We start from the raw sequence: 22546 nt of genomic DNA, 5'->3' as shown, positions 1-22546 counted from the left end.
GAGAGATAGCAAGTTTTGGCTCTTTGGTTGGCTGAGCAAACACAATAGGTTCTATTGTGGAGAACTCTATATAAGAGATCTTGAGGGGGCGGGGGGAATTCAGAGCACCGTGCTTAAATTCTGTTTCCCCCTCCTCTCCCCCCCTTGCTAATCGTTAAACAGTAAATTTGCATGAAAATATTCATAAAATCAGATCGTTTTCTTTTGAAGTAGTTTAGGCATGCCTTTGGCTTCATTAATTTCCCATCTATTGTTAACATAATTTGCTACATTAAAAAGCATAATGATGTTGCACTTGGAAGATTATTACTTTGCAGGGGGAACAAATCACTAGAACAGATGGAGCCGTCCCAGAAACAAAAAGATTTTCCCCTCCCTGCTGCCACCTCCCATTCAATTCCAGAGCCTGTAGTGATAAAGAATTAGAGAAGAGTAGTGATAAAGAATTAGAGAAGAGCGTAAATAGAAATGAAAAAAGAAGCCTGTTCCGTCTAGGATACGGTTAAAAAAGCGGTGACAAAGTCCGCCGGTTCAAATGTGTACTTCAGCGAGAACTCACTCTCTCTTGAGGAGCCTGAAGCAGGTCACTATTTCTCAGTCTTTGCTCACCATCTGTTATACGGGGACTGTCTTTGCTTCCTTTCAGGGCTCTTATAAGGGTCACCAGGAACCAGCTCCATGGTGAAGGAATGACCGCCGGGTGTGGAGCACACTTCCATCCGCAGACAAGCCATAGCTGTCTGAACACCATGCCCTCTATTTAACCTTTGCTTTTTTGGTGGTCTGCCATGCCCTGTCTGTGACCTTTGTCTCCTTCATCATACATTGTTCAAGGGGAAAATGATGCAGTGGAAACAGGTGCCAAAATAACTTTGTACCACCCCACGATCTCGGGATTGGAAGATGTGTAAAGGTCACAGTCCAAAATGTATCTGACTGGTTTTGCATATTGTGCTAATAAAAAGAGCCTCAGCAGAGGTAGCTGGCAGCTTGCTTGTGCACAGCTCACCTGCGTTACCAACTCCTGCCATTCACTTCACATGGCTTGTAACCACACCAGGTTACCAGGTCTTTACACTGGTCTTGCTAAATGTGCACTGCGCATGCATTACTCACTTGTTGAAATACTCCAGGAAGATGAGGTTTGTGGAGGTGCCAATGATGGTTGTGAGTCCCCCAATGGTTGCCGCGTAGGAGATGCTCAACGAGAGGCACTTGCAGACCATCTGATCGTGCTTGGTTGGGTACCGAGGCTTACTGCTTAGGTCTAAACTTTGAGGCTGAGGTGGCAGAACGAGGATCTGAGCCTGTAAAGAAACCACATCATTTAACACATGTCTGTATGTTGTAATTCTTGGGTGTTGTAAGCTGCTTTGAGACCTACACCGTGAAAAGCAGGGTGTAAATTTTAAAATTGAAAGCAAAATGCAGGGCGGTCCACACCAACCAGCACTGCAGAAAATCACAGGGCAGATATTGTTAAGCATAAATGGTTTAATTCACACTGAAATGGGAATGGCTATGAGTATTGGTGAAAGGGTTTAACTGGAAGTTTCTACTGAAGCTAAGTTAAGAGCAGAAAGGGCTCTCTGAGCTTCATTGATGGGTTGATAAATATGCTTTCTGTGTACCAGGATGCCTGTGTTTTGCAGACAGCTTATTTTCTCTAAGAACTAGAAAGATTCAGAACAGGTGTCTTCTCAAGTTCCCTGAAAACTGCTTCGTCAGTGACAGAAATAAAGGCTCAACAGTAATCAGGCTGCTGAGCCACATGCAGCCTTGCGGGAAAGATTCAGTTCAGACAGGTTTTGTTAGGAGCTCATAATCCTCAAATCACGAGAGAAGTCCAGGGCAATAGTTGGCAGACTTTCCGCCTCAAATTAATCATGTCTGGAATGGTCTAGGGCAAATTGCTCTCTCATTCTCTCAATCTAACATTCATCTCTCAAATGGGACGCGACCCAAGCCTAGCGCCATATGAGCCTCAACACTTCAGTAGGGGCTGGCATTGAAATGGGTCTCCTTTAAAATATTTTAGTCTGATCAACACTGGGTGACTGAATCTTCCAGCTGCCATTTTAGTTCTCCACAATGCTGAAGAGTGACACTATAGTATATGACAGACAAATCATCTGGTGTTGATAACTAATTAGGAACACATCATAAGTCAAAGAAGGGTGGGGTTATCAACACAGGAGAACCCTGCAGCAGGGCACTTTGCTAAGTCAGGATCCAGCCCTACACACTGAGGGAAATATCACTTTATGATAGACTGTTTAATATCAAAAAATAGTAGGAGTATTATGCATATGAAAAGTAGTGGCATATCCCACCACTTTCCTGGTGGGATCAGACCAGAAATGAATGAAACTTTGGACAAGGGGCTTAGTGCTTGCCAGGGTCAAAGGGAGTCAGCAGGCACCAAGAGCCCTTCCAATATCATCACCCAGGGTGGTGTGCTGCTTGAGGATACTGTCAGATGCTGGGTGTGATGTTTTTGATGTATTTCTATTCCCCTTTGGTTTTAATGTATTTATGTGGGGGGTTGTTGTCTGTTTGCTTGTTTAGAAGTCACTTTGGGTTGCCTTGGGCAAGATAAAGTGATTAACCACTTTAATAAATAATAATAGGGTTGGAAGAAGCAAGTTGCCCTCACTGGTTTCATCACCCCGCTTCGTACCCTGCAGGATCACTCCGAGGTACAGAGGTGAAAGTGTGTCCAAGTGAAGGAAAAGAGCTGGAAAACAGAGCTGGAAGCACACTGCTTCTCTGGCAGCATCTCAGACATTCCCGAGTCTTATGCATGAGGAGGAAGCAGGGCTCTAAAAGCACATGTTCTGGGTCAGGACTCTGAAGATCATAGATGTCAACGTTTCCCTTTTTTAAAGGGAAATTCACTTATTCTGAATAGGATTCCTTGCAAGAAAAGGGAAAAGTTGACAGTTATGCTGAAGATAGGTTAGGTAAGGTAGGGCCACAATACAGATTAAGCTGCCCAGGGGCAGCCGAAGCATCGCTGAAACAACACCTGTCTTTCTGTGCTCCCTGGGGCTCTGCACTGGACAGCTCCCATGCTAAGCTGAATGTTCTTATCCTGGACCCCTGGGGACAGCTTTTGAACTGCATAGCTGCAGTGGCAGGAACAGAGCCACAAACACAAACAGTCCCTGTCATCAAATGTTCTGCTTTTTCCAAGCAATGGTGATAAATAAACCTGGGGTTATTCATTGTCTCTCTCAATAGCGGAGAATGTTCTTACCTGAGGCAGATGCTGCCCGTTGGTTTTGGAGCTCACAGTTCCAATTGTGTTGGCAATCATGTGTACGCCGTTCATGTTCTATATATAGGAAGAGAAATCCCCCTTCATTAGAAAACAACTCTTTCAGTGCCATTCCAGGACACCAGTTGGATGGAAGCCAGTTTGAAATTCCTGTGTTGATATTTCATGTTATCGGAAATATTCTGTGCAATTCACTGGCAGAGGAACGGAGGGGGAGCGCACCACCCCCGCACCATCAGGGAGGGGGGGTACCATCGCGGCTGCCCCCCTGGACACGTGCTGTGCACCCCCCACTGCGCCGGGTGCCATGCCCCTGGGACGCATACCATGCCCCCCAGGACGCACACCAGCCATACACCAGCCTGCTCTCCGCCCCTGGTGCCAGAGCATGCAGCTTCGCCACTGGTGCAATTACAGAAACACTATCAAAGCTGCTGCCTGATCCAGTAAAAAATAAGTTTTGATGTAGAGTAGGTCTTTTCAAGTCAAGACAACACTTACCAAACAATTAGGGCCAAATAAAATGTTATTCTTGATGCATACCATGCAGCTACATTGACAAGGAAGTCAGTCGGTGAATCAAAGTGCATGAGAGGAGGAGGGGTTGTGTGAGTGCAATGATTTTATGTAATGCATGGGATGGCAAGACATGTGACTCTCTCTTTGCTACTGAAGGGGGGATTTTTTTCCTCTGGTGTGGACAGGGCATGAGATAGCCAGCATCAGCACATCCTTTCTCCACTTTTGCCCAAAATAGAAAAGGTACAAAGAAACTGGCTGCTCTTCAAAAATTACTTCCTTTCCCATGCTTCAGGAGATATGTTTGCATTTTGTATTAAAATTCTACATGTGGGTTTAAATTATAACCTAAGCATGCATCTCTACTTTTAAGCACCAAGGGATCTAGAAGTGGAGTGCTAATGGGGAGAGGATTAAGCCACCTTCAAGTGTTTGCTAGTACAATTCTTTCGAAACTCACAGAACCACTGCTTATACCCAATGTTAAGTATTGTAATTATCAGGTAGTCACTTGATCATCTGAAACCTTAAACACCTGGTGACTCACAACAAGAGAGGTTCCCCTGCCCACCCCCATCTCCAAAGAGCAATCACTGCCTATGAGAAAAAATGCTTCCGTTTGTGGATGGTTTGGTTAGTGGATTAAAAGGATTGTTAACACATTCCCTGTACATTAGGATCAGAGGCTTCAGAAGGAATCGGATTCAGTTCCCTGACCACTGGTAAATCAATCTACCCACACATTAATGGACACTGCTTGACCTAAAGGATGGGGGCATATGAAAGGTGTTACTCCCAAGTGAATGCAATGTTAGCCGGCCCAATAAAAACATTGTGTAACTGGCTTTCTCTCTCAAGCTTTGTGGTACCTGCAAGCTTGCTAATGAGAGTGTTTACATAACCTCAAACACAATAAATTTCAACGGGGGTAATTTGTATATTCATCTGTTAAGCTCTAAGAGCAGTAAGCAACTAAGAGATCAAATTTTGTATTTGAATCTGGGAATTGGAAACCATCAACACATTCTATCTCCACAATGGTAGTAACACCCCATTAATCAGTTGATGCCCCCCAGCCTAAAGTAAAACTGTAGCACAACCTGGAGAAGATATCAGGGCACCAAAGAAATTGTGTTAGACCAAGTCAGGTCACTGATCCTTACGGGAGGCCAGATATGTCAGTTTTGTTCTCAAATCAAGTCATTTCTCCCTAAAAGGCAAACAAATATCTTCTTCACCATCCCTCTCGGCCCCTCTTGCTTGGTATTTTTCTCTCTATGCTGATTGGCAGTGACTTTTCAGGGCTTTGGGCAGGGGTCTTTTGCAGCCCTGGCTGGAGATGATGGCAACTGCACCTGGGAGCTTTTGAATGCCAAGCAAGTGGGTTCAACCATTGACCTCTGGTCTCCCCCTGATTCACACTACAGGCCTGAGCTGTGCATGCAGCCACATCAGGCCTCTGTAAGCAGAACAGAAGTGCAGCATTCCTCTAAGCATAGAATGTTGTCCTCCTCCAGACACATTAAAGGGAAGAAAACCATGCAATCCTGTGTTGCTTTCTGTAGAATCAACTTGCTATTTTACGAAAATATACCTTGGAATGCATCAGAGAGCTGAAGTCAGCAGTTGTAGCACTGCAAAAAAAAGAGGATAATTAATGTTGATTTGCCGCTGTACAATTGCATACCATGCAAATGAAATATGGCATTCTAGATGGGGCCATCCAATTCTATGCTCACAAGTACCCAGTAAGGAAGGCTAGGCTGACATTGATTGGCCCAAAGGAGTTTCCTGGCAGAGTAGAGACTTGGTTCAAGCCAGATCACCACTGTCGTTCACCCAGGTGTCCAGTTCTGAGAAGGTACAATGCTGGAATGGGAAATCAGTTGCTTCACGTGGAGTGAGGCTTCCAATGTTGCTGGACATGGTGGGAAGGAGTTGCCCTGCACCAGTTTCCCCACCACTGAGACTAACATCAGAATAAACCCTTATAGCGTAGTTCCCAGGGTTCTTTGAAGAAGACCATAGCTTTATATGAACTTCCCTAGATTGGTAGGTTAGAGATATGTCCATGGCACCACCTCTTTATCTTACAGGAAAGTCACAGGTTGAAATACGAGAGATGCCATAACTTTGCTTCTGTTTGCTTAGATCTGGTTCTTAGCCTGCTGCACAGAACCAGTATGGATGAGTGAGGAGCTTGCCTGGGCAAGAGAAAGGGAGAAAGGAGGACTGGTTTCATTTCTTCATTCTTCTCCTGGGCTTTCGATGTTCTGTACACTGATTGGTAAGTCATCTTTAAAGAGAACAGGAGAGTAGGCTTTTGGAATCAGGATAAGGCCCATGGAAAGGGGAACTAGTGAGCCTGGATGACATCTTTAGTCCTTAGCTTCTGTGCATCTCTCAGGATTCCAACCTCCCATCTTTGGCAATCACCTGTGAGAGGTTTTAGTCCAACTGACAACTGTCCCTGTGCTTAGAGAAGCTTGACTGCAAACTGCTTCATTCCATAAGCAAATTGTTCCCTCCAAGACATCACACCAGCCCAGCCAATCAGTGTTTGCCACCACAAACACATAAGGTATATATTGACTGTATGAATTCATATGTATGCATTCACCACCCTGGGACCTTCTGGCAATGGGCAGACTAAAAAAGCTCTTAAAAAAGCAAACAATGTGAAAGGAAATCAAATTACCTGGCTGCATCCACACTATACCTTTAAAGCACATTTCCCTCCCTCAAAGAAGTCTGAGGTTTGTTAAGAGTTGCTGGGAATTGTAACTCTGTGCGGGGTGAATTACAGGGCCCAGAATTATTGTTTGGGGTGTGGGGGTGTGCTTTGAATGTGCTTTCAAAGTATAGTGTGTACACAGCCTTAATTTCCACCTGAAATAATAATAATAATAATAATAATAATAATAATAATAATAATAATAGTTTTTGCTGTTGATTCAATGTCTATACCACCCTTCATCCAAGCATCACAGGGTGGTTTACAATACAAAAAACCACAAAATACATAAGCTAGTAACAAACAAAAACAATAGCCCCCCCCCCCAGTTTTAAAGGCCATAGATTGTTTAATTAGCCAAAGGCTGGGGGAAAGGGGAGTGTTTTCACCTGGTGCCTAAATATATGTAACAAATGAAATGCCACTTTGCACACAAAATTCCAGCCACCACCACCATGAACCATTCCTGAGTGTGTCTGCTTCATGTTATACATCCCATTATATATTCCCTTAACATCTAAAAACCCTTAAAATAAAATAAATCTTTGTGATCATGCCATTTGCTGCTCCTGCTTTTATATTTTATCTCATTGTGACCTGAAAGGGTTCAAATGTCCATTAGAGCTGGACGGGCTTCATTCTTACTCCTCGTTGATGAAAAAGAGCTCCAGGGACGTTTGCCCGCGCTTTTCGCCAAGACCTGTAGCAGGAGAAAAAGGGGTGGAGTGGTGGCGCCTGTTTCTCCTATATGCATTTCAGAATTTTTGTACGCTAGGATTGGACTTAGCCTTCAACCCTTCCCTCCCCGCTTAAAAATGCATTTAAATAAGTAAGATAAATATAATTATGAGTTACTAAAAAATAATAATAATCAAATGAACAAGAGAGTGTTAAATTATTTCAAAGACTGCTTATCCTTATATAGACCTGTAAGATCATTTAGTTCATCTAGGGAAATTATATTCATGGCACTACACCCTACAGAATATCATAGAGTGGTGACCCCAAAATGAGCATTTCCTGATGTTGCCCCTGCACTGTGAAATGACCTTCCCTCTGCCATATGTGGAACAGCTCCAGACATCTTATAAAGACTTGACTTTTTGCCCAGCCTTTCCCAGTTTGGATCCAGTTTTACAGGTGTCGAGTCCTCTGAATTTCTGTTCTGTTTGCTTTTGTGTGGGTGTTTTTATACTGCCGTTTCATTAGTTTTGCACAGGAACACAGGAAGCTGCCTTATACTGAGTCAGACCATTGGTCCACCTAGCTGAGTATCGCCCACATTGATTGGAAGAGGCCGTCCAGGGCTTCAGTCCAGGTTGTCCCTCAGCCCTACCTGGAGAGTCAGAGGACTGAGCTTCCTGCATGGAATTCAGTTGCATTTTTGTTTCTGTTGTAATCATATATTGCTTGTTTTTTAGACTGACCGCACACTGACTGCTTAGAGATTTTTGGAACATGAAGCGGTTTGTAAATGCTTATAAATAAATGAACAGACGTGGGTGTCACTATCATGTACCTATAGTCTCCCGTTCTTCCAGGATGGTGTTGCCAGTGGTACCATTCATCTCGCGGTCATCTTCGGCATTCACTAACTCCTGCAGCACTGCTTCTACAATGGGCATCACCATGGCTGTGGTGGACGTGTTGGAAAGCCACATGGACAAGACAGTTGTGCAGCACATGAAGCAAAGGAGCAGCCTAGAGAACGGGAAAGGAAAGCCCTTTGGGGGAAACTGCAGATTCACGAAGGAAAGCCTAGTTTAGATGCATGTGACTTAGAATGAAATGGGGGTGGGTGGGTATTTCCGGAAGCTCTGAGTGAAATCATGCACTTTTGAACTTGCCCTGCACAACTTAAAGAAGTGTCAAAGAGGAAAAAGGCCAGGGTGGGTAGCCCTGTCCAACTTAAGGGTTGTCCTCCCTTGTGGGTCATCCGTCGGGGGGCAAACCCAAGGGTGGGATGGGCCAGAGCTAAAAGTGGTTGCAGCAACAGTTGTGGCTCTTTCCTTTGCACAGTAGGCTACACTTGAGCCATGCAAAAGTTGGAGGTCCGACACACACATCACACAAATACACGCCTCTCCATTCAGGGAAGCAAGGGACATTATCACACAGTTCAAGGGGAGCGTGGCCTGAGGGCCAGAAAGGGGAGTCTGAGGGACTACATATGACCTATGGGCTAGAAACATTATTATTATTATTATTACCCTCCCCAACTGGCTGGGTTGCCCCAGTCACCCTGATCTAAATGAACTGAGAGCAGAAATTAAACCAGAATCAACAAAGCAATAAGATGACGGACCAAAGAGAGAAGAAGTTGGCAGGAAGAGGAAGGGAAGAATATTTTCATCCTGTTGAAGCAGACTCCACACTTGTCCTAGAAATGTATCTGGAAACCTAGTGACTTATTTATTAAGTGTGCGCCTTGCATTCTGTCAGCCCACTGGGCTCCTGAAGCAGTACTCTCGCTGGCTAATAAGCACCACTTCACATTTTAATGACAGTGCTGTGTCTTTCTTTTCAACTGCTCTCCTTCCCACTCCCTCTTTCTGTCATGGGCCAGGAGTCGGCTTCACCTGCTGAGCAGCGAAGTGACTCCACCTGCTGCTGGAGGGCCCGTGACACTCTTCCTCTTTCCCTCCATGCTGTGAAAAAACAGGTTCACTCACATGCCTGGTTTCGCTCCGGCCATCATCACCATGCGCAAGGCGATCCGTTTGTGCAGATTCCATTTCTCAACAGAGGCTGCCACACAAATTACACCCATGAGGAGCAAGGTGGTGTTCTTGATGTATTCAGCAGCCACCTGCAGAAAAGACGAGGTGAGTTGTTGATAAACCTCTAGGGAGAGCTGACTGCTGGCAGAGGAACATCCCAGGAGCAGGTGTAGAAACAGCTAGAAAAAGCTTTTTCCTGTCCCTGCCTAGACTTTCAATCATTTTTATTTCCCCCCTGTCCCCTATGTCCCCTGTTCAGTCTGATTCATAAACCACAGCAGAATTAGACTTCTGTCTAGAGCTGGAGAAATCTCCTGGTTTGGGTATCTTTCAATTTCTCATTCTTCCAGTCTTAAAATCAGCTCTCCATGTTTCTGCAACAATTTCTGATTTAATTTTTTTAAGAAATCCTCAAGAAACAGGCCCCAAAGTGACCTTTAGAGTCTTAATAAGCTTCCAACCCCAATATCTAAAATGCTGCCTTTCTCCATATAAACCTGCCCAAACCCTGAAATCATCACCTGAAGCCCTTCTCTGTGAGTCACCACAAAGGGCCGTTGAAGAGAACAGGCCTTTTCTTTAGCCCCCGATTTATGGAATTCTCTCTAGCCCCCGATTTATGGAATTCTCTCTACGGGAACCAGTGCCAACTTTGTCATCATTTTGGTGCCAGCAAATATTTTTTTAATATGCATTTTCATTCCTGTATTACATTATTGGGAACTGCTTTAGGACTTATGGAAAGTCATCCGTAAATCCAATCAGCAAATCTGCAGAGCCACCCATGCCCCAGGGACGGCCAGGCCATTGCTGGCAACGTGTGAACTGGCTACCAAATAAGGATGCTTACAATGTGTTGGCAGCTTTCCCCCCCAAAAACTGAGGCTGCGTACACACTACGCATGTAAAGTACATTGCACCCCCCCCCAAGAATCCTGGGACCTATTGTTTACCCCTCACAGAGTTCCAATTCCCAGCATCCTTGTCAAACTACAGTTCCCAAGATTCTGGGAGGAAGCCATGTGCTTTAAATGTGCTCTGAAGGAAAGGTGTAGATCCAGCCTCAGCAGCCTCAGCACATGGCAGTTCCGGAAAATCAGGGCCAAGTCACTATGGTAAAATGGAAAGCATGACGAAGGTTTTCTCCCCATTCAAGCTGGAGAAACCTGCTGCCTATTGCACAGAGCTGTGTGCTTGTAAGAACATTAGTCTTTGTATCTGCCACGCTGCAAAGAGGTATGAAAGGGATAAAGTGGAATAATAAAGGCTTTTGTGCTTCTGGTTGACATGGATTCTTTTCTTTCCATTCAAGATTACGCTTATTAAAACAATGGTTGCATGTGCTAACCAGGGGTTGGGGTGGAGGTCGGAGAGAAAGGTTATGATGCAGACACAAGCCAAGAAGAGTGAGAAAAGAACATGAAAGTGTCTGTGAGGAACCTTTTTAACTAAGGTACTCTATTTTCATGTTGCATTTGCACATATTTTTTAAAAGAAACTCTACTCTGAGAACTTGTTGTTAATGGGAAGCATAAAAACAATGTAAATAATGAATGAAGTGTTCTTTGCTCTGTCCAAAAATACAGATTAGTCAAGGAGCATGAATTTTGCAGTGAACATTCCTTAGTTGTAAAAGCAGGTGTTATGTGCTAAAAAGCAACATGTGCGTGTCTGCTGCTCCCCAGTCCTAGGGAGAAAGTAATACAGTTGGCCCCAACCTTCAAATACAAAGTCACGGAATGATCCGACATAATAGAATCACAGCATTAAAGAGATCAATTAACCCAGCTCCCATGCTCAATGCAAGATCTGCAATGCAGACTACAGGCTCAGTATTCCTACCCCCTGGCCAATGTTTAAATACCTGCAGCAGACAGCTCTCTCTCTTCCTCCTGAGGCAATCTGTTGCCCTGCCAGATAACTCATACCATTAGGGGGTTGCTCCTAATGTTTAGCCAAAATCTGATTCTTTGCCATTTCTGCCCACTGGTTCTATCCCTGCCCAACAGAGAGCACAGCTTCTCCATCTTTCTTGTGTCTGTCCTGCAATTATTTGAAGGGCCTGCATGCACAGGTGCCTCAGGCCCCAGTAGCACAGATAAGAAAAGTACACGTAAAGTCTGACCTCGCTGGATTTCATGACTCCAAACAGTGGATAGAGGAAAGCAGGAACAAGGGCTGCTGCCCCAAGTGGCACGGCCTCCGAAACCCAGTACACTGCCGTCACGATCAGCACATAGCCACACGAGGCTTCCTGAAAGAAAGAAAGGGAGGAGAAAGTCAATTGAGCTGTAGTGAAGCAATGGCATTCTCTCTCACAAGGTACAGTGATGGCTTAGGCAACTTCATGGAGGAAAAGGCTATCAGTGGAAGCTAGACATGGTTTATTGATTGGTTGATTTCCAGTATTTATAGAATGCTTTTTGCTATACAATGGTACCTTGGTTCTCAAATTTAATCCGTTTTGGGAGTCCGTTCGACTCCTGAAATGGTTCGAAAACCAAGGCACGGTTTCTGATTAGCTGCAGGAGCTTCCTGCACTCAATCAGAAGCTGTGGAAGCTGCGTCGAACATTTGGCTTCCGAAAAACGTTTGCAAACTGGAACACCCACATCCAGGTTTGTGGTGTTCGGGAGCCAATTTGTTCGGGAGCCAAGCTGTTCGACTACCAAGGCACCACTGTAGATGGTTGCAAGTTGGTTTACACAACAATCGATAGAATAATCCACCAATTCAAATTATACAGTGTTTAAAAGAAACAGAAACTGCAGGTCCAAATGCAAGGACATTAAATAGACATTGCACAACCAACTGAGAGACTCTAAAGAATCCTCTAATTTATTGCTACAAGGCATTCCTATCTACTTACTTGGCATGTTTAGGGGAGTTACTTACCAGGCACATTATTCAGGGCTGATGGTGCTGTGGATGGAAGAAGGACTGAAGATCTGTTGCAGGCAAATTGCTCAGGGGGTTTGTTGTTTGTTTATTTAGGTCAGTGATGGCCAAGCATGGCTCTCCAGCTGTTTTGGGACTATAATTCCCATCATCCCTGACCACTGGTCCTGTTAGCTAGGGATGATGGGAGTTCTAGTCCCAAAACAGCTGGAGGGCCAAGTTTGGCCATCACTGATTAGGTGATTTAAATCCTGCCCCTCATCATTCGGACTTCAGGGTGGGTCACAGCAATGTCAAACCCAATAAACTTGAACATCTCCATCTATTCAGTATATAACTCAAGTATCTCTTGGGCTTGGAACTGCCAACTCAGAAGACTAGGTGGAAGAAGACAGTCTTCATTTGGTTGCCAAAAAGAATATACAACCTAAGTGCAGTGGGGAGGGTATTTGATAACTGGCTGCTATTGCTGAGAAGACCCTCCATTGAGTTACAGCTCCTGCTATGCCAGCATTGCTGAAAGAACTTCCCAAACCAACTTGAAAGCCCTGGCAGGATTATATAGGGAGAAATGCTCCTTCAGTCTATGTTGATGCAGGTGTGTAGAAAGGAGAGATTCTGGTGTGCAATCCACTTGCTAAGGGGAGCCCATCTCTCCCAACATCACCACCACCTTTATCCTGGTCCAGACAGAAGAAACTGGCTTCATCGCTTGTGTAGATGAAAAACCAGGCCAGGCTGCTCTAGTGGCTGCAGCTTTAGACATGCACACAGCCACTCTTGGAAAGGTACTATAATCTTCCATCCTTAACTTTGTTTTGGTACTTAGCCATTATGTAACTCTGATTCAAACGGTTAAGCTCTCCAGCACAGGGTCCATTATTATTCCTTCGTTAGGGGATCTGACTGTATTAAAGAACAGAGGCCATTTCTCAAGCGCCTGTAGAAGCAGAAGCAATCAGAATTGGCAACTGCTGTGACCCAAAGCTCTGATATGCATGCATGAAATAAAAGCGTGTGAAAATCATGGGTTGCCCCATTTCACCCAGTGTAAGAGAATGCAGTCAATGGGCCAAACACAATGGATGCTTAATAAACTGGCAGGAATGCCTTCTACTGATTCAGGTTATTTGTCCATCTAGTCCACTATTGTTTGCTCTGACTGGCAGCTTCCCACCAGCTTGAAGCTGATCATTTGTGGACATCGTAAATAAATTGCTGTTTATTCTGTGTATTGGATGTTTTTGTTGGTTTTAGGTATGCTTTCCTCTGGCAGTTTTTGGTAATTTTCTAGTGTTTTTGCTTTATATTTTGCAGCTGTTGGCCACCTTGAGCACAGATTGATGGAAATAATAATAATAATAATAATAATAATAATAATAATAATAATACTCTGCCCATTTGGCTGGGTTTCCCCATTCACTCTGGGGAGCTTATAGCATATATAAAAACATAGGAAGGATGGAAATTGAACAAATGAATAGGACTGCACTCAAAATAAGGCTAAGGAGATCATTCCATAACTTGGAGTCCAAAAATATTTGGAGGTCACCAATTTGGGGAAGACTGATTTAAACAATTGCCATTTCACTCCAGAGCACCTGACTCTATCCTTACGGAATGCTAACCAGGTTAAGGATGTGCAGAGCATCCCTAAGATATGTCACTAGTGTCACTGAAATCCTTCCCCCACTTTGTCTCAATAATCCTCAGAAGTTTCACAACCTAGCAGGAAATTCCAAATTTGGCTTCAGGGCAAAATTTAGGTGGAATCTACACACATATAAAAAAAACACGCTGTGGCAATGCCTTTTTTAAAAAAAAACACACACACCGTTTTGAATAATATATTGTATTTGCCATAGCTAACCATCGCCACCTAGTGTCACATTTCTATATTGCACTTTGCAACACACTTAAAACGTTTGATTTGCAGCTGTATATCTGAGTCCTTAGTGACCATCAAGGATCTACAGGATTCTTTCCTACTGCCCTCAAGACATTTTGCTGTTTAAGTGTCTTTGTTTCCCTTAGATTTTTCATCTGAACAGGAACCTTCAAGTCAGCGATGGGCAAGCAGTGCCCTGCCAGTATGGTCAATAGTCGGAAATGATGGAAGTCGTAGCTCAGCAGTATCTGAGAAGAGTGTGCTGGCCCATCTAGTCCAGCATTCTGTTCTCACAGTGGCCAAACTGTTGCCCTTTGCCCTCCTGCGATTTCCAGCAACTGGTATTCAGAGGCATTTCTGCCTCCAAGCATGGAGACAGGGCACAGCCACCATGACTAGTAGCCACCGTTATTCTTTATCCTCCATGAATTTGTCTAATCCTCTTTTAAAGCTATCCATGTTTCCCATTTAAGTGAAATTGAGTGGGAACTCCAGCTACATGTCCACAACTGATGGTGATGATACGCCATCAATGTACATCTGATGAAGATTATCCCCAAAACACACAGCAGGGAATATAAATTATTTGCTACAGACATTTCTTCCTCTGATCTTTTGAACTCACTGCTAGCATTGATGACTTGGTTATGTGGCGGGATATTTACAGTGGCTGCGATTCAGGAAAGCACATGGCTTAGAGCTGTGCACGCTGCAGAATATTCTGCTTGTTTTCCAAACAGCAACCTCTGACTCTACTGCAAAGAATTGAAATTGGAGAGGAGCTCCAGAGCAATTTGTCATATGGAGTTGAGCGATAGGATGGAGGTTTGCTGTTTGAAGAGCGAAAAAGGAAAACAAAAGAGGAACACAAAAATCTGGCTGAAGGAGCGCAAGCTGACCTTAAGGCAAACGGAAAGATATTTTGAATGTAAACAGCTTTATTCAAAAATATTCACAAGCCACCTTTGCACTGTGCAAACCGCACTAAATCAAAGCATGAAGACCAACAATGAATCAGAAGCAGGGAGGCATCTGGACTGCTAGATGACAAGGGAGTGAAGGGTGTGCTAAAATAGGGCAGGGAGACTGCAGAGGAGCTGAATGAATCCTCTGCAGTTATAATGCAGATTCTAGGAGGTGGGTGTGCATCAGTTCTGTGTGTCCCTCAAATAATGAGGCAAATCTGGGTGCTTCTGGGCAAACTCTCACATTCCTCAGTTAGGTGGTACTGTTAGCTAGAACCATTTTGGAGGATCAGGGATTCCCCATCTTTCAAGACAATATTATTATTATTACGACAAATTAAATTCAACAGTTGCTTTTTCGCCGTAATGGACTTACAATATATAAACAAACACATACATTGAAACTGACACAAAAGAAAAAATATATAAAAGACAATCCTTTTGTTTAAAGACAGGATTAAAACATCCCACCCCCACCAGGCCATAGATAATTAAGAGCCGAAGGCCTGGCAATAAAGAAACATTTTCATGCATGGCCTCAAGCTATGTAATGATGGTGCCAGGCGAGTCTCCCCAGGGAGAGCATTCCACAAGCAGGAAGCTACCACTGAGAAGGCCTTTTGTCATGCTGCCACCCTCCTGACCTTCCAAGGCATATGATACACATATGATGATTGTAAGGTCTCGGTTGGCTCACGTGGGGAGAGGTGATCCTTGAAGTCCTGAATGTTGCCTCATCTCATCCCCTCACCTCCTTCTTTTCTGGGAAATGAAACTAAACTGAGTGGGGAAACGTCTAGAACTTGAGAGCAGAGGGGTGCAAATGTGAAGGATCCATTCTCCTGCCACGCTGTTGCGGAAGCACCCCCCTGCCCCCCACCCCAAAGAGGGAGGATAAGGTTGGAGGTTGGATGTGACAGAGAATGGATCAAGGGGCTCAATAAGTGGCAACAGATAATCAGGGGAGGGGAAAGATTCATTCAGCCAATGTTAATTCAGGAAAGACTTTGCAGACATGGATTTTTAGAAGAGATTTAAATGAGGCGTAATGTATGCATCTTTCGTATGTAAACAATGGATATTTTACTAGCAAAGCAGTTTATGAATGAAACAATAAACCAAAGCAAGTATCAAATTGGCTGAACATAAGAAGACCCCTACTATCCTACGCGGGGTGGGACGTGGGTGGCGCTGTGGGTAAAAGCCTCAGCGCCTAGGGCTTGCCGATCGAAAGGTCGGCGGTTCAAATCCCTGCGGCGGGGTGCGCTCCCGTTGTTCAGTCCCAGCGCCTGCCAACCTAGCAGTTCGAAAGCACTCCCGGGTGCAAGTAGATAAATAGGGACCACTTACTAGCGGGAAGGTAAACAGCGTTCTGTGTGCGGCTCTGGCTCGCCAGATGCAGCTTGTCACGCTGGCCACGCGACCCGGAAGTGTCTGCAGACAGCGCTGGCCCCCGGCCTCTTAAGTGAGATGGGCGCACAACCCCAGAGTCTGGCAAGACTGGCCCGCACGGGCAGGGGTACCTTTACCTTTACCTTTACCATCCTACTATCCTGCATAAAGTAGGGCTGCCATAGGTCTGGGATTTCATGGGTGAAATTGATGTCCGGGGGGGGGGGATTTCTGAAAGGTGGTGCTTTGTCCTGGATTTTAGGCAAGTCAATTGAAAAATCTTGCTCACAGCCAGGGCACGAGGACAATAAACCTCTCCCATTGTCTCTTCACAGCAGCAGCTGTCCATTGCCACACTACTTTTGGATCTCAAGATGCCATGCAGACATGATGACTAACAGCCAAGGGCTGACTGGCAAGCCTTCAGGAAGAAAAGTGATTCACAACAGCCATTTTATTAATCTCAGCTAAACCATAATCGGCCTCCGTGGGGCTATTTAATGATCAAGTAACTAGGCTATCGGATAACTGGGCTATTTAATGAAGAAGAGCTTAGAAGCCAGCTTGTCGTGAGTAGGCACTCTGCGCTAATTTCTTTCCATTCCACTTGATCCACCGAGAAAGACCGCAGGGTTTTCTTTCTGATTGAGTTACGCAATGTTAAATTATTGTCTGTGCTTCGATTCTTCGTGCAGAACACAAAAGGATCAGTTTGATTAGTCATTCTAAACTGCAGCTTATGATCCTCCAGAGGGAGGGGAGCACTGCAGCTGTGTGTCGCTTCTGAAGATGGTGTTTTGGAAACCAGTGGACACACGGGATACTTGGGTGCTGGTTCGATGCCTTATCATTCGGCATGAGAGAATCTGCCGATTTCATAGAACGGTAGAGTTGGAAGGGAACCTAGTCCAACCGCCTACAATGCAGGACTCTCAACTAATGAACCCATAGCAGATGGCCATCTGTTCATTTCAGTTTCTCATTTCTCCCAAGTTCAGCTCTCAACATTTCTGCATCATTCTGCATTTTGTTTATTGTTTTTGTTTGTTACTATGTTGTGTATTTTTGTGTTTTTATATTGTAAACTGCCCTGTGGTCTTTGGGTGAAATTTAATAAATAATAATACGGTAAGCAATTTCCCCTAATATACACATTTTTGCAAATCTACATAACCCCTAATATAACACATAATATAACAGGAAGCCCTGCAATTTATCTGGGAATTACATTCTGGGGATTGTGCCTAAAGCCAAAATCGCATATCATCAAAACATATTGGGTTCAAAAATGGGTGGGATTGCCAAAGTCGTTGCCAGCCTCCTCCCCTTTAATCTTTTTTTTTTTTGCCAAGCATGTAAAGCTGAATGCACACGAGTTAAAGGCCCGTAAGTTGTGGGTTTACTATATATTATATTATTTATATTGTACCATCCTTTATCCGAAGAGCATGGGACAGTTCACAACATAAAAATACAAGATAGGAACACACTGTCCCTGCCCTGCAACTTTCTCAAGTGTGTTTGTTTGGCTGGAATGTGTCCTTGAAATATTATAATATCTCTCGCATGTCTGGATGGAGATATGAGTGGAGCTTGTAGAAAGCTCTGAGAGCAAAGCGTGCAAACATCCATCTTGTGTTTTGTTCTGCACAAGAGAGACATGCATGGAGAAAACTGGAGGAAAAACCACGAATGGTTTAATTTAATTTTTAGGCCTTTACAAAAGAATTAAAGTGAGCAGGGAGCGAGAAAGAGAGAAACCAATGCATATAGTTGAATTGAATCCAATCAAGCACATTTAATAGCATGATATTTCTGACTTGAGTTACAGTTCCCAATCCTAAGGCCATCTTTTCCAACCTGGTGCCCTTCCACTCTCATCGGCACAGCTTCAGACACAGAGAAGAGGTTTATTACCACTTTTCTGCATTGATAGCCAAAGAGAACTTGGCTATCAAGTTGGCCCTGACAACCAACTGCTGCAGCCAAAGAACAAGGGGAGGTTGAGCATTGAGCACCTCAGCCCAGAAACCTGCACTGGTTGCCAGTCTGCTGCTGGGTCAAGTTCAAGGGTGTTACTGCTAGTATATGAAGCCTGTCACAGTTTACCTGCAAGATTGCTTTACTTCATGCATGCCCACTCAAACCCCTTTGGCACTGTTACAGGTTTCACATAATACTCATTCAGCAATTGGAAGAAATCTCTCTTTTGGTGTGGCTGTGCCTGCACTTTGGAAACTGAGGCAGACACCTTCCCTGTAATCTTTTCAGCACCCGCTAAAAGCAATTTTGTTTCGGCAAATCTATCCAGGCATGTGGAACGTTGGCATGTGCTTTAAGCTGGTTTTCAGCTTGTGGCTGATTTTAACTATTCTTTGAGTGTTTCAAACAGCCGTTTTCCCACTGATCTAAAATTGTGATTTTAAGCTGTATGTGGGGCATTGTGAGTGATTTGTGGGCATTAGAAGGGAAGCGTATAAATGTTTCCATGAAATAAATATATGGAATTTCCTGTTCTGTGCCTCTATGGACTAAAGGTGCAGATCAGCCCATAGCAATCCACTTGATTTTGCATTTCTCCAAATTTTGTGATGCAGTTCTTAGAGGTTTAAATATAGCAAAATATGCATTTAAGTCAGGGTGGCCCTGTAGGCCTCTGCCTCAGGCCCTCATAACTCTCCCCAAGGCCACCAACCCCCTCTCTCTCGGTCATCAAACTTATTAGCTCTGCTTTGCACCCTGAATGCTTTTGCCAGGCTGGAATGTGCCCTTAAGCACTAGTAATGCCCACTGCTTGTTCAGATGGAGGAGACAGAGGGCTGGGTGAAACTAGCCAAGGTAAAATTTTCCTTGCTTACCCCACCCACTTTTTCCTCTGGCCCCACCTACCACTCACATGTGGCCCTCAGAATGTTGCCCAGGAGGGAATGTGGCCCTTGAGCTGAAAAGGGTTTGCCACTCCCAATTTCAAAAGATAGTCTTAGAGGAAAATACACATTTAAATATGAATATGAAATGCAGATTAATGCAGGAGTGGAACAGAATTGTGGGCAAAAGCATACAAAAGTAAAATGGACTGGAAGCAGACCTGCCCATCCCTTATTTAGTTCTATATTAAGTAACTACCTGCTGGCTAATTTGATTTTTTAAATTCATCATGCTGTCATTCCATCTTCATCATCGCACCAGGTCTGTAAGCTTGTAATTGCTTAACTCTTGTCAGCTCAAGAGAGGCAAAAGGAAAGGAAAAAAACCTCATTTATCTTCCTTTGCCTCGCTCTTCGTTTACTTGTTTAATGAGGTTGAAATTTGTTTTAGCTGACTTCGACTTTGCCTAATTTGCCAATTTGTTCATTTGTTCACTCCAACCCTGATAAACAAGGGGACACCATTAATTAAACAAGTTGCAAACAAATTAATCAAAAGGTGCAACTCGACTTCATTAAAACAAACACCGCCAAGTTAGCGACGCTGCCTTCTTAGAGAGCATTTGCGGCAGTGCAAATTCATTTGCGAAAGGAAACTCGTCTCCAAAATTAATAAGGAAATTTCATCTGCCTTTTCCTTCAGTTCAAATGATAATGCAACTCAGCTTCATTCTTTGATTAAGATTATCACAGGAGACCAAGGAGAACTGTTTCCCTCTCCTCATGTATTTTTGCACTCACAGCTGCATATTTAAATCTAGAATCCAAGACTGTAAACAGAACTTAATTGGAAAAAGGCACATGGCCGCTCAGCCCTGCATGTAATCACAGCATGTTTCTGGGCATGTGCAGAGCACATTTTTTCTCATTATAAGTGAGTATCAGTATTGGATCTGAAATGGTTTCTATATATTTGTTTTAGCTTGTAGATGATAGATAAATAGATGGGCTGGCAGACAATGAAAGCATCAAACAGCACATCAAGCAAGTTTGCTGAACACTTCTGAGAAGCTACGGATAATGCAACAGATCCAACAACGTGGACACATTAACACCACATGGCCTCAACCTTGAGCAGCCTTTCTCAACCTTGGGTCCCCAGATGTTGTTGGACTACAACTCCCATCATCCCTGCTAGCTAGGGATGGTGGGAGTTGTAGTCCAACAACATCTGGGGAGCCAAGGCTGAGAAAGCCTGGCCTAGAATATAGTACATCACTTAGCTTCAGCGACCAAAGACCTCCTGAGCATTCCATCCTCAAAGCTCTATAACATCTTCAAATATCTGAAGGGCTGTCACATGGATGATGGAGCAAGTTTGTTTTCTGCTGCTCCAGAGGACCTGAACCAATGGATCCAAATTACAAGAAAGAAGATTCTGACTAAACATTAGGAAGAATTTTCTGACTGTAAGAGCTGTTTGGCAGTGGAACGGACTGCCTCAGAAGGACTGTCTCCTTCACTGGAAGATTTTAAACAAAGCTTGGATAGTCATCTGTCAAGGGTTCTTTGAGCCCCTTCCAACTTTACATTTCTATGAGTCCACCCTGGAAACAGCATCATTTTCATTGGAGTAAAGCTGGAATCCAGAACAATTTGCTGTAAGAATTTAATTTATATATTTAAAACTGTTTTTAATTGTTTTATATATATGCAACTGTTTTAACTCCTTTTGCACACACAATTGTCTTAGAGATGTTTTTGTTGCATTGCAAAGTTGCTTTGAGAAGTAATTTCTCAATGAAATAAATAATCAAGGCTGAGTAGCGTCCTATGGAGATCCCATGCAATGGAGGCAAAGGGGCTGCCACCTTAATGTTGCAATCGAACCCCACTTATTCAATAGGGCTTACTTCTGAGTAGAGAATTGCACCGCAACTCTCCCTGCTCCCCTGCATACACCTTCCTGGCCGCTTCCCAAGAATGCTTTGCCTAGTTGGCCTGCTAACTCTTGAGCACATTAATTTATTTATCACAGTTATAACCCACCTTTCCTACAAGGAGCTCAAGGTGGCATAAATATTTCTCCTCTTCCCTGTTTTATCCTCAACACAACCCTGTGAAGGTAGGCTAGGCTGAGCTTGAGTGACTGGCTCCCAGGTCACCCAGTGAGTTTCATGGCTAAGAGGAAATGGGATGAATCCTGGTTCTGGTCCAGCACTCTAACTACTATACCAGACTGGCTCCCAATCCAGTTATGGTGAAAATGAGAGGGCGGGGAAGCAAAGTACTTACACTGCTGGGATATAAGAGAGGCAAAGGAAGCAACAAGAGTGGAATCAGGATAACCAGCAACAGGTTTCTGGCACGGAGCAGCTCCTTCACTACTGTCATCCTTCTGTTCCTGGTGTATCTCCTTGATGACCCAATGGGAATCCTCAGGGTCTTCCTCCAGCCCTGGGAAAATGGTTCCCTCCTTCTACAGAAGCGTTATTGGCGGCTCTTGCTTCTTTTCTCCTTTAAAGGGACGTTGCGAAATGCATTGGAGAGTCTCTGCCTTTATGTAGGACTGACTAGTGCCTCCTCATGACCATCGCACCATAAGTGTCTGAGGAACATAATGTTCTTCCTTCTGACCACCACCAGGAAAATCACCAGGCGGCCTCCGTGGAGTCCATTTTCTTTTCACCTCGCATCACGTTTGTTTGCTTGGAGTATGAATCAGGTGGGCAGAAACCCAAACGTTTTTTTGAGCCTTGCTTTCTTCTTCTTGCCGGTATGCCCACTTTCAGGTGCACCTCAACTAAAGAGTTAGCATTCAGTTTAGCACAAATTAAAATAGGGAAGAAAATCCACAGCTTAAAAAAAAAAAGTATTTTCTCTCTCTCTCTCCCTTTATGCTTTTTGCATTCTTTCCTGTAACATTTCTCAACTGCTTAAAGATTATCTTTCTGCTCCTTTCCCTCCCTACCCTCAGATCAGCAGTTCTCAGGGAATGCACAGAGAAGCAATTCTTACACAGATTACCTTCATCTTGAGATAAAAACGTGAGAGGAAGTCCCGACCTATTGCAGCTCACCAATGGGAGGGATGGAAAGGAGCCCGGCTCCGCCTGCTAAGAGGATGGCATTGGAGGAAACCAATATCCTTCCAAGACAAGTGCTATTCCCTCCCTCCCCCCAACCCCTGGCCCCACCACCCACCTCAGCTGCTGGGCAGTGTGACTGCTTCAAGGCCAAGGAATGGCTGTGAAAATATAAACTCCCCACTGGCAATGCGAAAT

The 22546-nt window shown here is 44.1% G+C and overlaps 1 protein-coding gene across 1 annotated transcript in view; it reads right to left on the bottom strand.

The window, feature by feature from the left end:
• Window positions 1-22318, bottom strand: part of SLC13A4 (solute carrier family 13 member 4) — a 37620-nt gene extending 15302 nt beyond the window's left edge. The window contains exons 1-8 of the mRNA XM_053405020.1: window positions 21559-22318; window positions 11379-11507; window positions 9206-9342; window positions 8053-8234; window positions 7179-7233; window positions 5394-5433; window positions 3260-3337; window positions 1117-1307 (exon numbers count right to left, since the gene is read on the bottom strand). Coding sequence (XP_053260995.1) covers window positions 1117-1307; window positions 3260-3337; window positions 5394-5433; window positions 7179-7233; window positions 8053-8234; window positions 9206-9342; window positions 11379-11507; window positions 21559-21657 — 911 coding nt within the window. The 5' untranslated portion in view covers window positions 21658-22318. The remainder of the gene's footprint in view (window positions 1-1116; window positions 1308-3259; window positions 3338-5393; window positions 5434-7178; window positions 7234-8052; window positions 8235-9205; window positions 9343-11378; window positions 11508-21558) is intronic.
• Between the last annotated feature and the right edge of the window lie 228 nt (window positions 22319-22546).

Source organism: Podarcis raffonei, chromosome 10 (assembly GCF_027172205.1).
Source record: "Podarcis raffonei isolate rPodRaf1 chromosome 10, rPodRaf1.pri, whole genome shotgun sequence".
In the NCBI taxonomy this organism is placed as follows: Eukaryota; Metazoa; Chordata; class Lepidosauria; order Squamata; family Lacertidae; genus Podarcis; species Podarcis raffonei.
The sequence above is the reverse complement of the archived record's forward strand: the minus strand, read 5'-3'. Positions and strand labels throughout refer to the sequence as shown.